Here is a 15,281-nt window from a genome sequence, read left to right as displayed (position 1 = left end):
TCAGAATCTGATGCTTAGCTGTTTTCCAACACCAAAATCATCTGTTTTGAAAAACAGCATCAGAATACATGGGTGAAGATTCCAAGTGAGAAAATAGGTCTTGATAACCAACTCAGTTTTGCCCTCACAATGCATACCACAGTTGGTGGATAAATTTCCAAACAACATTTCCAAACAGCTGCAGTACACAGAACAGGGTACATCCTGCAAGATAACAGCTTATCAGAGAGAAGTAATAACCTTGTACACAACTCATGAAAAGCATAGCATAGATATGCTGCTTCACCACGCTACAATGGTACCCATCAATTCTGAGGGGAGAATAACTGGATTGAGAAACAAGGCCACAGACACAAACAAACAGGGATCTGGCCTAATTTGTTATATTTTTAAACATATTTATTATCCCGCTCATCACTGTACTGTAGCTTTAAACACTATGAACGTGAGAAGGTGGATATAGCATCCTTTTAGCCTCAGTATTAATTCAACAGAGAGTATTTCACTCGTTACTGAATTCAGATTACTAGTAAAAATTAGGAACAGGAAAGGTCATTTGAACAGATTAATACATGCATGGCACAATCAAAAGATTGCAGTTTACCTTGTATATATCAGTCAGTGCGTTTTTACTGGGAAATTTCATTGCATTTACTTGCACAGCAGGACCAGTCTCTACAGGTTCGTTTTCACTCATCTTAGGCGTCAGAAAGAGCATAAAAGGCTGTGTGGTGCCAATAAGCTGGTTGTCCACCTACAGAATGGACAAGACAGACAAGAAAATCTCAATATGTGACAATAAACAGCAAAATTGATCCTCTTTAACTGAGGACTTAAAAGCTTTCAGAAATACATGGTCCTTGAGCCAGGGAGATACTGAATATACTTGGTTATTGATCACCACTGAGATCATACCAAAAAAATACAAGTGTCCTCCATTTAAAAAAGCGGTTATAGCTACCAACAAAAAACCTAGAACAAAATTGCTATGTTCTCTGTGGTTTTTTTTCTTTTTTCAAAAAACATAGCCAAAAATACTAAACAACAGCAGAGTTAATCTACTGCATTTAAGTTTGACTGATCCCTCTAAGTATCCATTAATCTCGTGTACTCTACTTCAGTACCCACAATTCCCCTTCCAAGGAAATCTTACACCTTGGGATCAGAATTCTAATAATTTAGAGGAACTTATTAGTAAAATAAAAAAACTGAAGACTGTAAAAACTGTTAACTTCTGAATTTCAAAGACTGAACTGAAAACAAAGGTTAAGACAAAACTCTGCAAAGTCAAAAACATATACTGCGGTACTACCAGCATTAGGACTCCTGCTTTCAATGGCTGCTTTTTCATTATGTAATGACAAAGAACCAAGAACTAGGAAGGGAGAAAAATCTTAATCTGACCTGTTTACAAAATAAAAAAGATTCCAACTTGCCTAATAGAAATCAATGGCATAAATATAATACATCATTGTATCAACTATTACTAAGCAGAGAACAATGAAAAGGAAACATCGATGCTAATCGAAACTTCTATGATATTTAGGAACTGAAATCTCAGTAACAGCTCTAAACATTTTTCAAACCTATTATGAGAACAAAAACCGCAAGAGACCCATGAACAAATTTTTTTCAAAATGGCAAATACCTGTATGTCTTGCACACTGAGCTCTAGCACCTGACTTGTTGACAGTTGTGTGTAGTGGATATTAATTCTTGTGAGACTTGCAAATACTAGCTCTTCAGGAACTTTGTTGACCAAAGACAATCCTATTCCACCTTCCAGTTTCACAAGCACCTGAGAAAAAAAAAATATTTGAAGGAGGAAAAAACCCCCACTACTAACAAACCAACACTGAAAAAACCCGTGATACTGAATATATACTTCTGCAAAGAAGTTATTTTTTTTTTAGACTCATCTCCAGAGAGGCTGAACAGCTCATTAACAATTAGTCTTTGAATAAAGAGGTGTTAAGACATATAAACCCAACTGCTAAGAATGAGGAGTTTTAGCAGGAAAATCTACAAGTTCATAACAAGAGATCATCATAGGGAAAAGTTAACGACCAACTTCCCCAGCCCCCCTCCCAAAATCTAGAAAGGAAAATGATAAATAAGAGACAGATACTAGTTACAATATCTTACTTCTAATTCCTGCTCTGTATCTGGATTTTTTAACTTGCGTAGATCTTGTTCCGTAACTGGAAGTTCATCTCCTTCACTGGATAAACGATCATTTCTACGTTGGTTAAAATCCGTTATCTGATAAACAAATACATCACTACAATGATCACTTTCCTATTTATAAATAACAGCTATATTGTCCTACCTTATAAAATTATCTTTTTAAAAAAATAAATACAACGAAAACTTTTGTTGTAATTATTTCTGTTTTATGATATTCCCCTCCCCTTGCATATCATTATAAAGGTAACTTTTTGTAAGAATTTAGAGATGCAATACAGAAAAAGGTGTTTCAAGTACAAGCAAATAATGAAACTAGATTCTAGTTAATGAAGGACTTTCACCTGCAGAACTCTAGTTGGCCCATCTGGGATGACTCTAACAGCTAGTACTCCTGACCCAGGCCTCATCTTTTGGTTTATGAACTGCTGTTCAGGTGGAACTGGCCCCAAAAGTTCAAGTGAAGTATCAGGACCAAGAACAACTTCTGCTCCATCATGAAGACCTAGTATTCCTCCCTTTGCCTGGAGAAAGAAAGAAGAGTAAGGAAAAAAAAAATTGATAGGTAAAGGCTTCAGATAACTGTTTACATGCGTTAATTTAAAAGTGCATTTTACTTTCCTCTCCTTACTCTTCAGAACTAAAAGAAAAGTACTCCAGCAGCATTTTACTTGGTATTACTAAAGCTTCTGTTAACTCATGTTTAACCAGCTTGGCAGCTAGAAGAAACAGCCAAGATTAATTATTAAGGTATTCCCACTGGATGTTCAGAAACTGAAGCTATCATTATCATGATCAAACATGGGAAGTCCTTCCTGAAAATATTTTCAAAATGATAGAAAGCTTTCTAAAAGATCAACTCTGGATCTGCAGAAGAGAATGTGAATCCTTACTGAGTCAACATCTTCAAACAGCAATGCAGGGCTTTTTTGGCTGCTTCAAAGTGACAAGTAGTAACTTACTAAGCTACAGTAATCTGATCACAAAATGATCAATGCAACATCACAGGACTAAGTCAAATATTCTTCTCTAGATCTGTTTTTTGGTATTAGAATTGAAACATAGCATCAAAGGTGGCAAAGGAACACTACATTGCTGCTATCCTTACTGTATCTATTCTGGAGGCTGGAATCTTCTCTTATGGCTACTACATGCCTTTAAAATTAATCAGACCAGAACTACAAAAACAGTCTTAAAAGGTTATTGTGAAGCCTTAGGAGTATTTTCCATACTTTTTCTTCTTTGCTTACATCAGAACAAGCATCTGAAACTTCAAAATTGGTTTTGGCAGGGTATTTCTAGTTTCACAGATGACATACGTACTGTCCTGCTATTATAGAGTGAGCAAAATGACTGAGATGCTGGTTTTCTGTCATTCCTGTCCTGTTTTAAAATGAAGAAATAACCGAAGCACACTTTTTTGGGGGAAAAAAAAACCCAAAACCCCAACAAATTACAAGGAAATTAGAAACAAGAAAAGAAAGGGGGCAGAAGGGGGCGATATCCCCAACAGAACATGATAGCGTCCTATCTGCAGGATTTTCAAAGTGATGTTATCAGTCTGTACCTTACAGATCCATTCCAGATTTATTGTGCACATAAAGACTCCCTTTCATCACAGAGCTAACATATTCCCTATGACAGTACTTTTTCCACTGAATTGAGGTTGATTTCCATTGACATAGCTAGCACAATTTATTTTTCAAAATAAAATGTTAGAAATAACATCATTTTTTATTACAAACATACTTGCTATTTCAACAATATGCAGGATAACATTGAAATTTGTTTGTAAGCAATGGATAAATGTGGTTGAAACACTTAAAAATAAACAAAAAAGAGCATCGAAATTCTTTTGATGTTTAGTTCTTGAATTTGTAAAAGCAATCCAGGTTTCTGTGCCTACAAATTCTACCATCAGCAGGCAGAATTATCAAATAGTTTGCAAGTGTTAGCTGTCTGCAAGTCAGAGTTTCCTGGAACACAAAGAAAGAGCAAACAGTTCAAACTGCTTTTAAAATTCTTATTACTAAAATGTTAGAAACATGATTCTGAGAAGTGCTTTGTTATACACAAATCTTGACTTTCGTAAGTGACATTAACTGACACAATCTGCAGCATTTTCACATTTGGCATGTGTGAGAATATCAAGGCTCTATTTATCACTACACTGTTCATTTTCAACAATGATGTCCTATTAATTTTCTAATTATTTACTTTCAAATTAATAGTGCAAAATGTCTAATTATTTGAAATTGATAAGAACATTCAAACATGAATTTAAACCACACAAGCTGTTTGTGCAAGTCTGGTTTCCTCTGTATTCTGAACTTTGGCCTCAAAGCTTTTTTGTTCACTTCAATACTAAGCCTAAATGACTTTGTCATCTGTATCAGCAACAGTCAAAACAAGTTCAACATATAATCAGTACTGACCTGGACAACAAGTCCGTGAATACCACAGGTCAGCTTTCCGTCACGAAAACTCCATGTCTGCGTAGTACTGCGCCGTCGATCAGGCTTTCTCAACATCAGGGGCTCATACCTGCAGCAAAAGCATGCCACCCAGTACTTAGAGGATTAGAACTTGTCAGTTTTACTCTGGAGATGTATTAATGGCGGACATTTACTCTAATTTTGTTCAAGCTCATTTTCCTAATCTTAATTCTGAAATGCTCTTTTAACAATCTGCTGCTGAAAATACATTAGCCATACTTTTAAAAATATTTCCAAGTCACAAAAGTGATCATGAGGTCTGTTCACAAAGACAGATAAAATCTAGCTCTTCCACATACCTTCAGAATAATTTATTTTCTTATTCAGAGAATATCACGTTAAGTATGCTTTCAAAGACATGGTTATCATCAGTTTCCTGAGAAATTGTATTTGCAATACCTGTTATCTGTGACAGCTGCCAGGCCTGCAATATCTAAAATCATGCAAGAGTCCACAGACCGAGGAGAAGGTTTATGGGGGTTATGAGGAACTGAAGAACCTTCATGACAAAGCATTCCTGTGCCCGTCATTCTCCAAAGCTGGGATCGTTTTCCTGGCTCCTGTTGCATAAAACCTCAACATTTAAATGAACACAACAGTACAGAGCAAGTATTTCTGTTCCATTTTGCTATCAGATGCTTTGAATTATAATTCTTGGAATGACTTGTATAGATTTAACTTCAGAGCCCTGAATTGGAATTAGGAACTAGTTTGTATAAAAAACTTCTAATTCAACTCTGTATTCAATGAATATGCATCCTACATTAGCACTGTTAGATGAGAGCTGTACTTACAAGCTATTTTTCATCTCAGCAATATTTAAGTACAGTTTCTATTTCTTAAGAGCTCCAGAAATAGAAGACTTCGCTTACAACCAATCAAAAAGGAAGCAGGCCCTACCTTGTAACTTCATTAGAACGTCCAACACACAATTACCACACTTGGTTGTCTTAGAGGCATTTACAATGTTCGTTACTACTTTTACTCCAATTCCCTTTTCTGTCACCCTTACACCCATAAAAGTCTTAAATGGAAGCACCACCATAATTCAAGCAACCTGAATTGCAATAACCTGTCGCTTTCAATGGAGTCTGTCTCCACTCTTTAAAAGTTACCATAAAAATTTTTTATTTTTTCTTCTCCCAGCATATGATTTTACCTCAGCACAGAGCAACAGCATTTTAATAAAATCAAATGTGTCTTGGTACCTTCTTTTTCAGGACAACTCGTTGAGTCTTTGGAGAAACATCAAGGACAAGCTCTGCATATGCAGCATCCTTATTCGAAGCAACAGGTCTTACACTTGGCTCCTGTAAACTAGAACACCGAGAAAACATCATCATGTTTATTCAGAGTAGCTGCTGCTTCTGTAGAATAAATTAGATCTGTACCAAAATCCAATCAGGGAAGCTTATACTTCCAATGTAGCCAATCAAACAATAATTTATGTTGGGTTTTTTTCTCCTCTTGTTATTTTTGGAGTTACCAGTGTAAGCTGTCAATTTGAGTACATTCTTAAAAGGGACTTTGATTTCTCACTGTGACTAGGAACTTCACAGGCAAAGCAGAAGAATTCCCAAGAAAATTTTCTAATGAGGAAAGCAACAAAGCATGTATCAATCTCCCATAGCTGTTTTCAATAGCATATAAACTAGTACAAGTTTAAAATTAATAGGCATGTCATAAATAGGTATGTCCTGTAATCAAGTGTTCTTTATAAACCAAATGAAATTAAGCCCCCAGACATGACCCTAAACATCCCCGCTCTTCTATGATCAGACAGTGGAGTCACAGCAGATGCCACATGCGAAACCTTTCTCACTACGTGATAAAATAAACAATGGCAAGCTGCACCTATAAAGGTAAGTTACCATGACCAAATGAGGTAAGATACACAGCTTACCGACTGCCAGACTCAACTTCTGAATTTTGGTATTTCTTCTGCTAGCTACAAGGTTGACAAAAGTTTAGCTGCATTTGAAAAACTTTCAAATAGCAACTATTGAGAGAATATTAACGTAAAGCCTAAAGAACACCATGAATATACAAAGTATTTTCATCTAATATATAAAGAATTACCCTGAGAAAGTGTATGTAGCAGCAATATAAATGAAATTTTCATAGTAAAGCTGCTTGCTATCTTGGAAGTCATTCATGCTACAGACGATTTCTGAAGAGCCTGCTCCTTTAACTGTCAGCATTATAAAAGGTGGTAGAATAGGTTCATCCCATGCGTAATCCAGAGAGGTCATGGGCTTCACTTCAGTGTACAGCCTTGGCTCGACAACACCATGCTGATTAAAAACAATTGGGACCTGTAACAGTTACAAAAGAGGATTTGGTTTCACAGAGAAATTGTTAATCAGACAGATTTTTTTGCTATCATTTGCTAATTTTTCAGGAGTTGATCACTGAAACATGTTCAGCTCACTTCCTTCCCTCCCCCCCAAATGGTTTCATATGCATTCTCTTCCATTAGGGTCTCAATTAAAGACAGTCTCAAAAGGATGAGAAACGTCATCTTTACTTTTATCTGTCATCCGTGGTTCAAAATGTTTTTAGTCCCACAGCAGTATCTCAAACCCTCCTAATCAAAATTTGGAGACTTGCCCAGTTTTATTTAACAGTTCAGTATCAAAATCCAGAATGAGAACCAGTAAGTATCAAGAGCTCTGTCTGCTGGTCTGATCACAAGTCAGTAAGTTACTGTAAAATATGCAAAGTAAATTCTCTGATTTTTATATCACTGACATGGAAGCCCAAAGACAGAGAGAAAGGAAGTGGCAGAAGTAGCCCGAATTCTTTTTACAGGTTATTCAAGTGCTGAAAATAACACAGAACAGATTACAAACTATCACCCTAACATGATTTTCTCATCAGTAATAATGCTCTTCCTTTCAGTTCACTTACAAAAGCCACTATGTTAGCACCATCATTTGAACAAGACAAAGTAGTTGAGCACTACCAATTTTTACTAAAACTTCAGAAAATTACAATTATTATATAGAAATACCTCTTGCTACACATACTTTCATTTTATTTCATTACACAAGCTAGTCAGCTCCTGCTTCTAACAAATACAAGAGAACTCATACTTTTCTTTTTTAACAAAAAACTAAAAGAAAAAAATATGATTTTTTGCTCTTTTACCTTGGAAAAATTGTCTATGCGGAAAGGTGGTGGTAACTGATCTGTGTCACTGAATGCAATGCGGTACGTGGCTCCTTGAAGAGTAATTTCTACTCTTAAGAAGTAACATTTTCCCAGAGTGTCCCTGAACAAGAACAAACAAGTGCAAGAGAGGTAGGCTTCTGATCTGTGTCACCCGGAGTCGTAAGTGTTAAACAGCTGCTTCTATCAAAAATGGAAGCATGCTACAGAAGATTTATATATAATAGCTACCTCATATTAATATGGAACGAGTTATTTTTGTTGACCTCAAAGCCCCCAGACCAAATGCAGTTTGGGACATCCATTAGTCTCACACACAATAGCTGATCATAATCGTTACGTGGCCAGTGGAACACGACGCTGGAACCAGGAAGTGTGGAGATATAGCCATCAGGATTGGATGTTCCCTAGTAATAGAAATTGGTAAATACATATCCTATAGGTATTAAAAAATGCAGTATTAATCTATATACGTCTCATATGAACACAGCAATTATTCTGTTAGGTAGATGCTGGTATTAGAATAATGAGAAAGATCCTCACAACCAGCCAACAATACCTTCAAGTATAATGTTTGTGTTCTTGTTGGTTAGAAGATGCTGTGACTAACTACAGGTATTGTAATAACAAGTAAAAAAAAGGAAACATCTTACCCGACCTCTGGCAAATTCCCGCTGAACAAAGGCAAGCTTGTAGGTTGATTTATTATCTAATAGGTAACGGGGTGCAAATGTTACCATACACGTATCAATATAACGGCCTCTGCCTTTTTTAACATCAATACCTAGTAATAAAAACAAGTTAAAAATAAAGTTATTGTTTACAAGAGAAAACAGAAGACATCTGCCACAATACATTTCACATAACAAAAGTTCTTTTTCTTGGGTTCCTGAGATGCACTGTTTCTGCCATACCCCAGCCATATTTTGAAATGTTATTTTAAACTGTAAACGTAATTTCATGCCATCTGTCACCCTCTGTTTCTCAAGTACTATTTAGAGATCGCAAGCACTGAAGATAAAAAAACCTATTTCCAATCACAAGTAAATCCACATAAGTAATTATTCCACTTTTAAACATATGAAAAATTCCTCAAAAATCACTGTGGAGTAACTTCCAAACTCTGAAAATCTATCCTGTTGTTTAATTAAAAACTAAAAGCTTCCAAGGAAATTGTACTTTATGTACACTAGGAGCGCAAGAAGACAGAAGCTGCACTCCTCCACATCAACCTACAGAGGCACCACAAAGCAAAAACTACAGCAGCAGCACACAGCTTAACGGTTACAGTATATAGACACTCAAAATAATCCCACACAGTAATGCGGTGGGATTTCAAATGTACTTAGAAGTAACATACAAGGGGAATAAAGACACAGAAAGAACAGTTTGTAAATGCAGTTATTAAATGCTCAATGATGAAATATAAAAAATAGAAATAACTGAAAACTGTTTTTTAAGCTAATGAAATTCAAAATAAAGATGTAAAAATACTTAGAATAGTATTTTTTGTTTAATAATTTTCTCCGAACCCTCAAAAACCTTTAACAACATATGTTTCCCTGCTGTAATTGTTCTGTTTCTGGTGTCACTGACATCATGTCTTACGAAGTTCTACAGTATTTCTCAAATGTTCCTATCAACACATACCAATGTTATAAATGAGGCCTGGCCGGTTTCCATGTTGGATCACTTTAAGGGCTCTGACACCACTACCACCATCCAGGGAGAAACCCTGGCACCAGCCAGGCATACCTTCAGGATGGATTCCTTTTCCAACCCGCATTGTACAACTAAGGGTAAGAAAAGAACACAAAGATTTACTCATTTAAATGAAGGATCAGGTATCAACACAATGCTGATGATCAAACACATACCCAGGTACAAAAAGAACACCTGTGTTTTAACATAAAAGCATTAGAAGCCATGATACATTTTCTGAGTAATTCATTCTGCTTCTCTGCCATAAGCATTTTTAACATATTGGTCAAGATTCAGCGACCATTTCTTGTAAAAGGCTTGGTAATTTTCAGACTGATTAACCACAACATTTGTGTGTCTTTTTTCTTCGAAAAAGAAAAAGCAATATGGAATAAATTTTTGTGATAAATTTAACTGTTGATCATTTGAGCAAAAATCCCAGAACATTTCAGATAAATTTACTTCAAATCGTGTCCTTATTTCTTATTTTCATGGAAAAAGCAAGTTCTCTCCTTGATGCCAGTCAAAGTAGCTGAAAGTTTCACATCAGAATCACAATAGCTCTACTGCATTCCTACTTCCCACTAAGTGACTGCTACTACTTCTCTATTAACATTCAAAGTTTAGGATTAGGGGTTTGGAGTGTTTTTAGTGGTAACAAAGTAATTTACACAACTTGGTAAGTCTCATCAAAAAAGTTCTTGATTTTCTTACAAAAGAAGCATGAGCTCAAAACACACAAAACCAAAGCAGCGTGCAGACACAACAGAATCAGCCAACCAAGGAGTTTTCAGTAGGAAATGTCTAAAGATCCAATATACTTATTTCAGTATTTAGAAACTTAAAAATGTAATAGATCATCTTAATAGGGACTGACTTTTCCTACATGATATTCATACTAATATATCAGCACCCAATCCTCTGTGAATTACTTTCATACTTTGTAAGGTTCCTCCTGTCTCCTCTTCTTGTGGTGCTACTTACAAGTTTGGCTGTTCTTTATCAGCATAACAGAACAGAAGTGGGCTGAGGCTTCTAGCAAGCTCGTGCTCTTCAAACTGACCTGCAGCATCTGTTTTGGCATTATCTTGTCTGAAGATAAGTGGTAATCCTTTAAGTAAACACAAAAAATGGAGTGTCAAACTACACTTCACCTTTGCACAAATTAAAATGAGAATGGTAAAAACTACTTCAAATTAAGGAAAAACCTAAAATATTTCAGTTGTAATATCAGACATTAGTCTGCATGCATTTTCCCTCTCGTTCTCTAACCTGTTTAACAGCTAGACCTATTAACAGCTACGAGCCACGGAATCTGGTCCATGGAGAAAAGCAGTTGTTGTAGCTCTGAAAGTGCCAATGGATATTAACACAGAATAACTGCAATTTAGACCTGTTGCTGTCTCAAGGCATTTCAGTCTTTGAAAACCACAATTTTAACAGTTATCTGATCTATGATGATTTATTTAGACGTACAATAGCTCATGTTTGAAAATCCACAATATAGCAACTAAAATGTCTAAGTTACCTGCTCTAACATTCATCAAACAATAACTGCTGGCACTGTAAAAAAAAAAAAATTAATAACAAAATTTCTGCAGCTTTAATTCCTCTTAAGTAGTGTTTAAAAGCCCTATTTGGCTAGAAAGCAAATCAAAACACTGCATGAAATCTTTTATTTCCCAGTTCATGGTTACAGCCATGAAAGAAAATACTGTAAACTTACCTGTTTTGTTGATTAACCAATATGGTGCTGAAATTAGTATTTTTAGAGAACCTTCAGCACGACATACAATCCTTATGGTCAAATTCAGCAGTCGTTTGTTGACATCATACAATCGCATCCGTACCATATAGTTTTGTGTCCCGGGAGGAATCAACAGCTCTTTGCAGATTGGGAAATTTTCTAGCAATACCCCTACGAAAACAAAAGAAAACAAATGAAAACGAAACACTACCCACACAGAAACACTAGTTTCTGATAAGCATACAGGTTGGTGTTTCATATGGCTTATCTTTCTGAATATTTCATATAGCTTACCCAGATTAGCTTTTAAATCTGCCCAAGTGTAGTAACCTCAGACCTCATGAAGAAATGCCTCTATTTGAGTCACAAGCAGCAAAAAACATTCTGTAAAGAACACTGCTTAGGGCTAACCACTGCCTTAGGCATCAGAAGCCCAGCCAGTGTTGAATAATTCCATACGTACTCTCAACACCAACTTTTTCTGTCAGAAAGAAAACAGCAAAACCACCCAAGACACTGGGAACTTATTTGATTTATTCCCTTCTTTATCACTGTTCTCTCCAGTTTCTACCGTTTCCACTCTCGGGAAAACGAGAAAAGAGACGAATAAGGAACAGACCAAGACAGCTGACAGACTTGGGGGAATGATGGCAAGATTAGTATTTTTTTTGGATGCATGCACTTGGTTATTACCTATAAGAAGCCCTGCAACCCCATGAAATAATCATATAAATGCTTTCCATTTTTTCTTTTTTCCATTCTTGCACGATAGTGCCTTGTACAAGAAACACTTATATCGAGGTACTCCTCTAGGAGGATCAGAAAGTGGTACCTGAAAAAGAACCTTACCAAGCTCAATGTTCTGAGATGTATCAGCTGTGTGCAATGCTGCCTCTTTGCCAGGTTTTAACGTCCCATTAATTGGCATTCCTTTAACATAGAACTCGAGTTCACAGGGTAGCAAGTTACAGATTACCACCGTTGGCAACAGATAAATAGTATGCCCAGGCTGTCTGAAAATCTGTTTAGCACTGTCAGAAAATATGTTGGAAGGCATGTAATCCGGGTAATTTTCTTTCTTTATAGCCACACAAAACCTGTGAAGGCAACGTATGTGAGAAGAAGTCAACAAACTTGATGGAATAATTGAACCCTGTCTTTGTGTATTGCACTAAATCCCACAACATGCTGTAACTTCAGGACTGATAGCAAAAACAGCATTTAGAATTGTTCTCCACATAATCACTTTGGAGTTTGATTATAAGGTATTTTGTATTTATGCCTACTATAAAGACAACAGGAGTTTCCTGATTTTAATCAAAGAGTTAATTTAATCACTCAAAAAACCCTCATCTGTTCAGAGACCTAACATAAAATTACTTTTACAGTTTACCAACTTTAAAACCAACTTCCATAAACTTGCAGAAACATGTTATCAACTATTACTAAAAAGAGGTTTTAACTATTAAACTATAATTGTGTTCTTAAACTTAAATGCTGAATGTGTCCTTCTTCCCAGTAGATATATCCTTGCTTTGGTCACAAAACGCTTCAGTTTTTCATTAGTTATGGTAAAGAATTGAGTACGTAAACCTTCATTTTAAATAATTTGTTAATTTTCCTCCCTCTGATACGTTCAAAATCCGCATATTAAGAAGCAAACTACAGAACCGACAGACAGTGGTAACTATATAGTATGCAAAGGTCATTTCCTGAAACAACTTCCATAATCTCTACTCTAGTATTTCATAAATTCAGAGCATCCCTAAATCCATCATATCAGATAACTACAAAATTCCATTAAGTCCTCACTATGCAGCGACATTTTTGGGCTTAGAACAGAGTACAGGACATTCAGGGAATGAGTATTTGTGAACACACTATGGCAAACCAGTCATTATTCTCAGTGAGACAGACGAGATAATTTAACTTAAATCCACATTCTATTATCTAACCTTTTCTTTTTTACAATAAACATTAATAGTGTGCTTACTTTGTATTCTCGGACATTTGCTAACAGACACTGTCAAAGGGGCTTCAAGGAGCCCTGCAGAAATATAGCAGTTATGCTTCAATGCTTTCTCATTGTTCAACAGACCAAACAAAACATCCCATTAAACTGCAGAAGCTTTAATCTCTTAAGTATTTTCTTTCCTGTTACTTACTTTCGCAGTATTTCATTTACCAGAAGAAGATAACACAGCTTACAGAAAAATAATTAGGTTTTTAATTACCTAAAAAATCGGCTATTTTCAGACTCCATTGAATGACACTCTCGCTTGCTGCTGCATACTTCTGCTGTCTTCTGAACATTAGTCCAATGAATTGGAGCCTTACAGAAAAAGACTCCCATTCCTTTTGGCCTGGCTTGCAAACGCCAAGATGTAAGATGTAATGGAATAGCAAAGGAATCTCCTGGCATAACTGCTGGAAGAACTACAGGTTCTGCAACCAGAGAAGAAAATACACATATCAAAACAGGCCCCTTTATTGAAAAGCGTAAAGTTTTCAAATATTAAGTCTCAAATTATGAAGCAACATGTTTTGTTTTAACATAAAACACTAGCTACTTTATGTATGTTTCAAACACCAACCTGTTGATTTAAATCCTACTAACAATCTGGCAGCAGACCAATTTAGGTGTGTCAATCTGAAACTGGCAAAAGACTAAAAACTTGCTGAAATTCAAATTCTTTTTCCTTGGATGCTTTAGCGAAAATACTTATTTCAAAAAGATCTCACTCACTACATTTTGGGTACGTTACCAGCGTATCACTACATTTCTAGACTGCACCTTTGCATACTAACACCTGAAACTTTCTAGACTACTGTTAAAAGGTACAACTTGCTACATACAGGAATAAGATTCAGTCCTTGCAGAGTTTCAGCTTTCCCTGTTTACCTGAACAATAAGCAAAAATCCTACTGGGTTCTCTAGCTTACCTTGCTGATCATTTTCATCTTAACATTACCCATTTTCCCTCCAGGTAGGACTAACTTTGTTGTCAACCACTAGAGACAGTGGTGAATCTTCTTGGGGAGGAAGCTAAAGATTCCCCATAGTATGGAAGGAATATACAACGCTTACTGTCAGGAGCAGAAGGACTATCTAGTCTTAGTTCCATTGGTGTTTCCAGCTTGTTCTTCACAATCAAGGCTGAGCGCACTGTTATCACTTTCCGAGCGCTACCTTCCATGGTAACTTCAAATACCACACGAACTGGAGGCAATGAAGAAAACTGGAAGATATTTAAAAGCATTAAAAAGCTCAGGTAATGATTATATCTAGAAGAGGGACACCTCAATTTTTAAGCAGTAACTGCTGGAGTAAAAACTTTGCCAACTGAGTCCGACCACATGCAACACCTAAGTTATATATAGTTTCATAATAATGATTTATGATCCTGTACCTCCTCCTCAAAACACAGTAAAATTAACTATGAAAAAGCAATTCTAAATACTACTAACTCCATTATCTTTTTCAAAACAATGCAAGTTCAAGTAATAGCAATACAGATCCTAAAAGAACACTTTATACACTATTACACTATTACCTTATTTTATAAATTCATGGAGTTTGAATTCTAAGCCTCATATAATTAACAGTCACTCATCATTCCGATTTGTCAAAACTAAAAAAAATAAGGTGGAGCTTTCTTAAAATATTCCTACTTTTTTCACTCTTACCTGCCCTTCCACTGTAGTGTTTTATCTCCTACATTACACAAAGTCATTGCCACTTCTATTCTGAAAACCACATTTCATATGGGCTCACATGCTGGAATTCACATACTGAAATTTAAGACTCATTCTTCAAACAACCATTTACACTGGTGAGAAATGGTAAGTCATGTTAAATATTTGTTCTGATTTGAAAGTTCGTATTGTTTGCTTGACTTTTGTTTCCTTTCTATTGAAAAAGTTCTAGGAGGACGGAAAAGTCAGTTAACTTGTAGAATTATGCTAGTCTTACTTAAGTAGCT

General features: G+C 35.9%; 1 protein-coding gene across 11 annotated transcripts in view; it reads right to left on the bottom strand.

Moving 5' to 3' along the window:
- VPS13D (vacuolar protein sorting 13 homolog D) overlaps positions 1-15,281 on the bottom strand; it is a 110,788-nt gene that overhangs the window by 48,064 nt on the left and 47,443 nt on the right. For 10 of the 11 annotated variants that reach the window (XM_030019211.2, XM_030019215.2, XM_030019212.2 and 7 more), the window contains 17 exons: positions 14,387-14,537; positions 13,533-13,743; positions 12,148-12,395; positions 11,278-11,469; positions 10,536-10,662; positions 9,501-9,643; positions 8,504-8,634; positions 8,082-8,257; positions 7,830-7,953; positions 6,759-6,994; positions 5,888-5,996; positions 5,079-5,239; positions 4,620-4,728; positions 2,529-2,708; positions 2,146-2,262; positions 1,649-1,798; positions 605-754 (listed from right to left, as the gene is read on the bottom strand). In XM_030019211.2, the coding sequence (XP_029875071.1) occupies positions 605-754; positions 1,649-1,798; positions 2,146-2,262; positions 2,529-2,708; positions 4,620-4,728; positions 5,079-5,239; positions 5,888-5,996; positions 6,759-6,994; positions 7,830-7,953; positions 8,082-8,257; positions 8,504-8,634; positions 9,501-9,643; positions 10,536-10,662; positions 11,278-11,469; positions 12,148-12,395; positions 13,533-13,743; positions 14,387-14,537 (2,715 nt within the window). Of the gene's footprint in view, positions 1-604; positions 755-1,648; positions 1,799-2,145; positions 2,263-2,528; positions 2,709-4,618; positions 4,729-5,078; positions 5,254-5,887; positions 5,997-6,758; positions 6,995-7,829; positions 7,954-8,081; positions 8,258-8,503; positions 8,635-9,500; positions 9,644-10,535; positions 10,663-11,277; positions 11,470-12,147; positions 12,396-13,532; positions 13,744-14,386; positions 14,538-15,281 lie in introns of those variants that run through there. The other variant, XR_005932736.1, reaches the window with a different exon arrangement.

Source organism: Aquila chrysaetos, chromosome 6, assembly GCF_900496995.4.
Source record: "Aquila chrysaetos chrysaetos chromosome 6, bAquChr1.4, whole genome shotgun sequence".
NCBI lineage: Eukaryota > Metazoa > Chordata > Aves > Accipitriformes > Accipitridae > Aquila > Aquila chrysaetos.
This window is presented reverse-complemented; position numbering and strand designations above follow the sequence as displayed.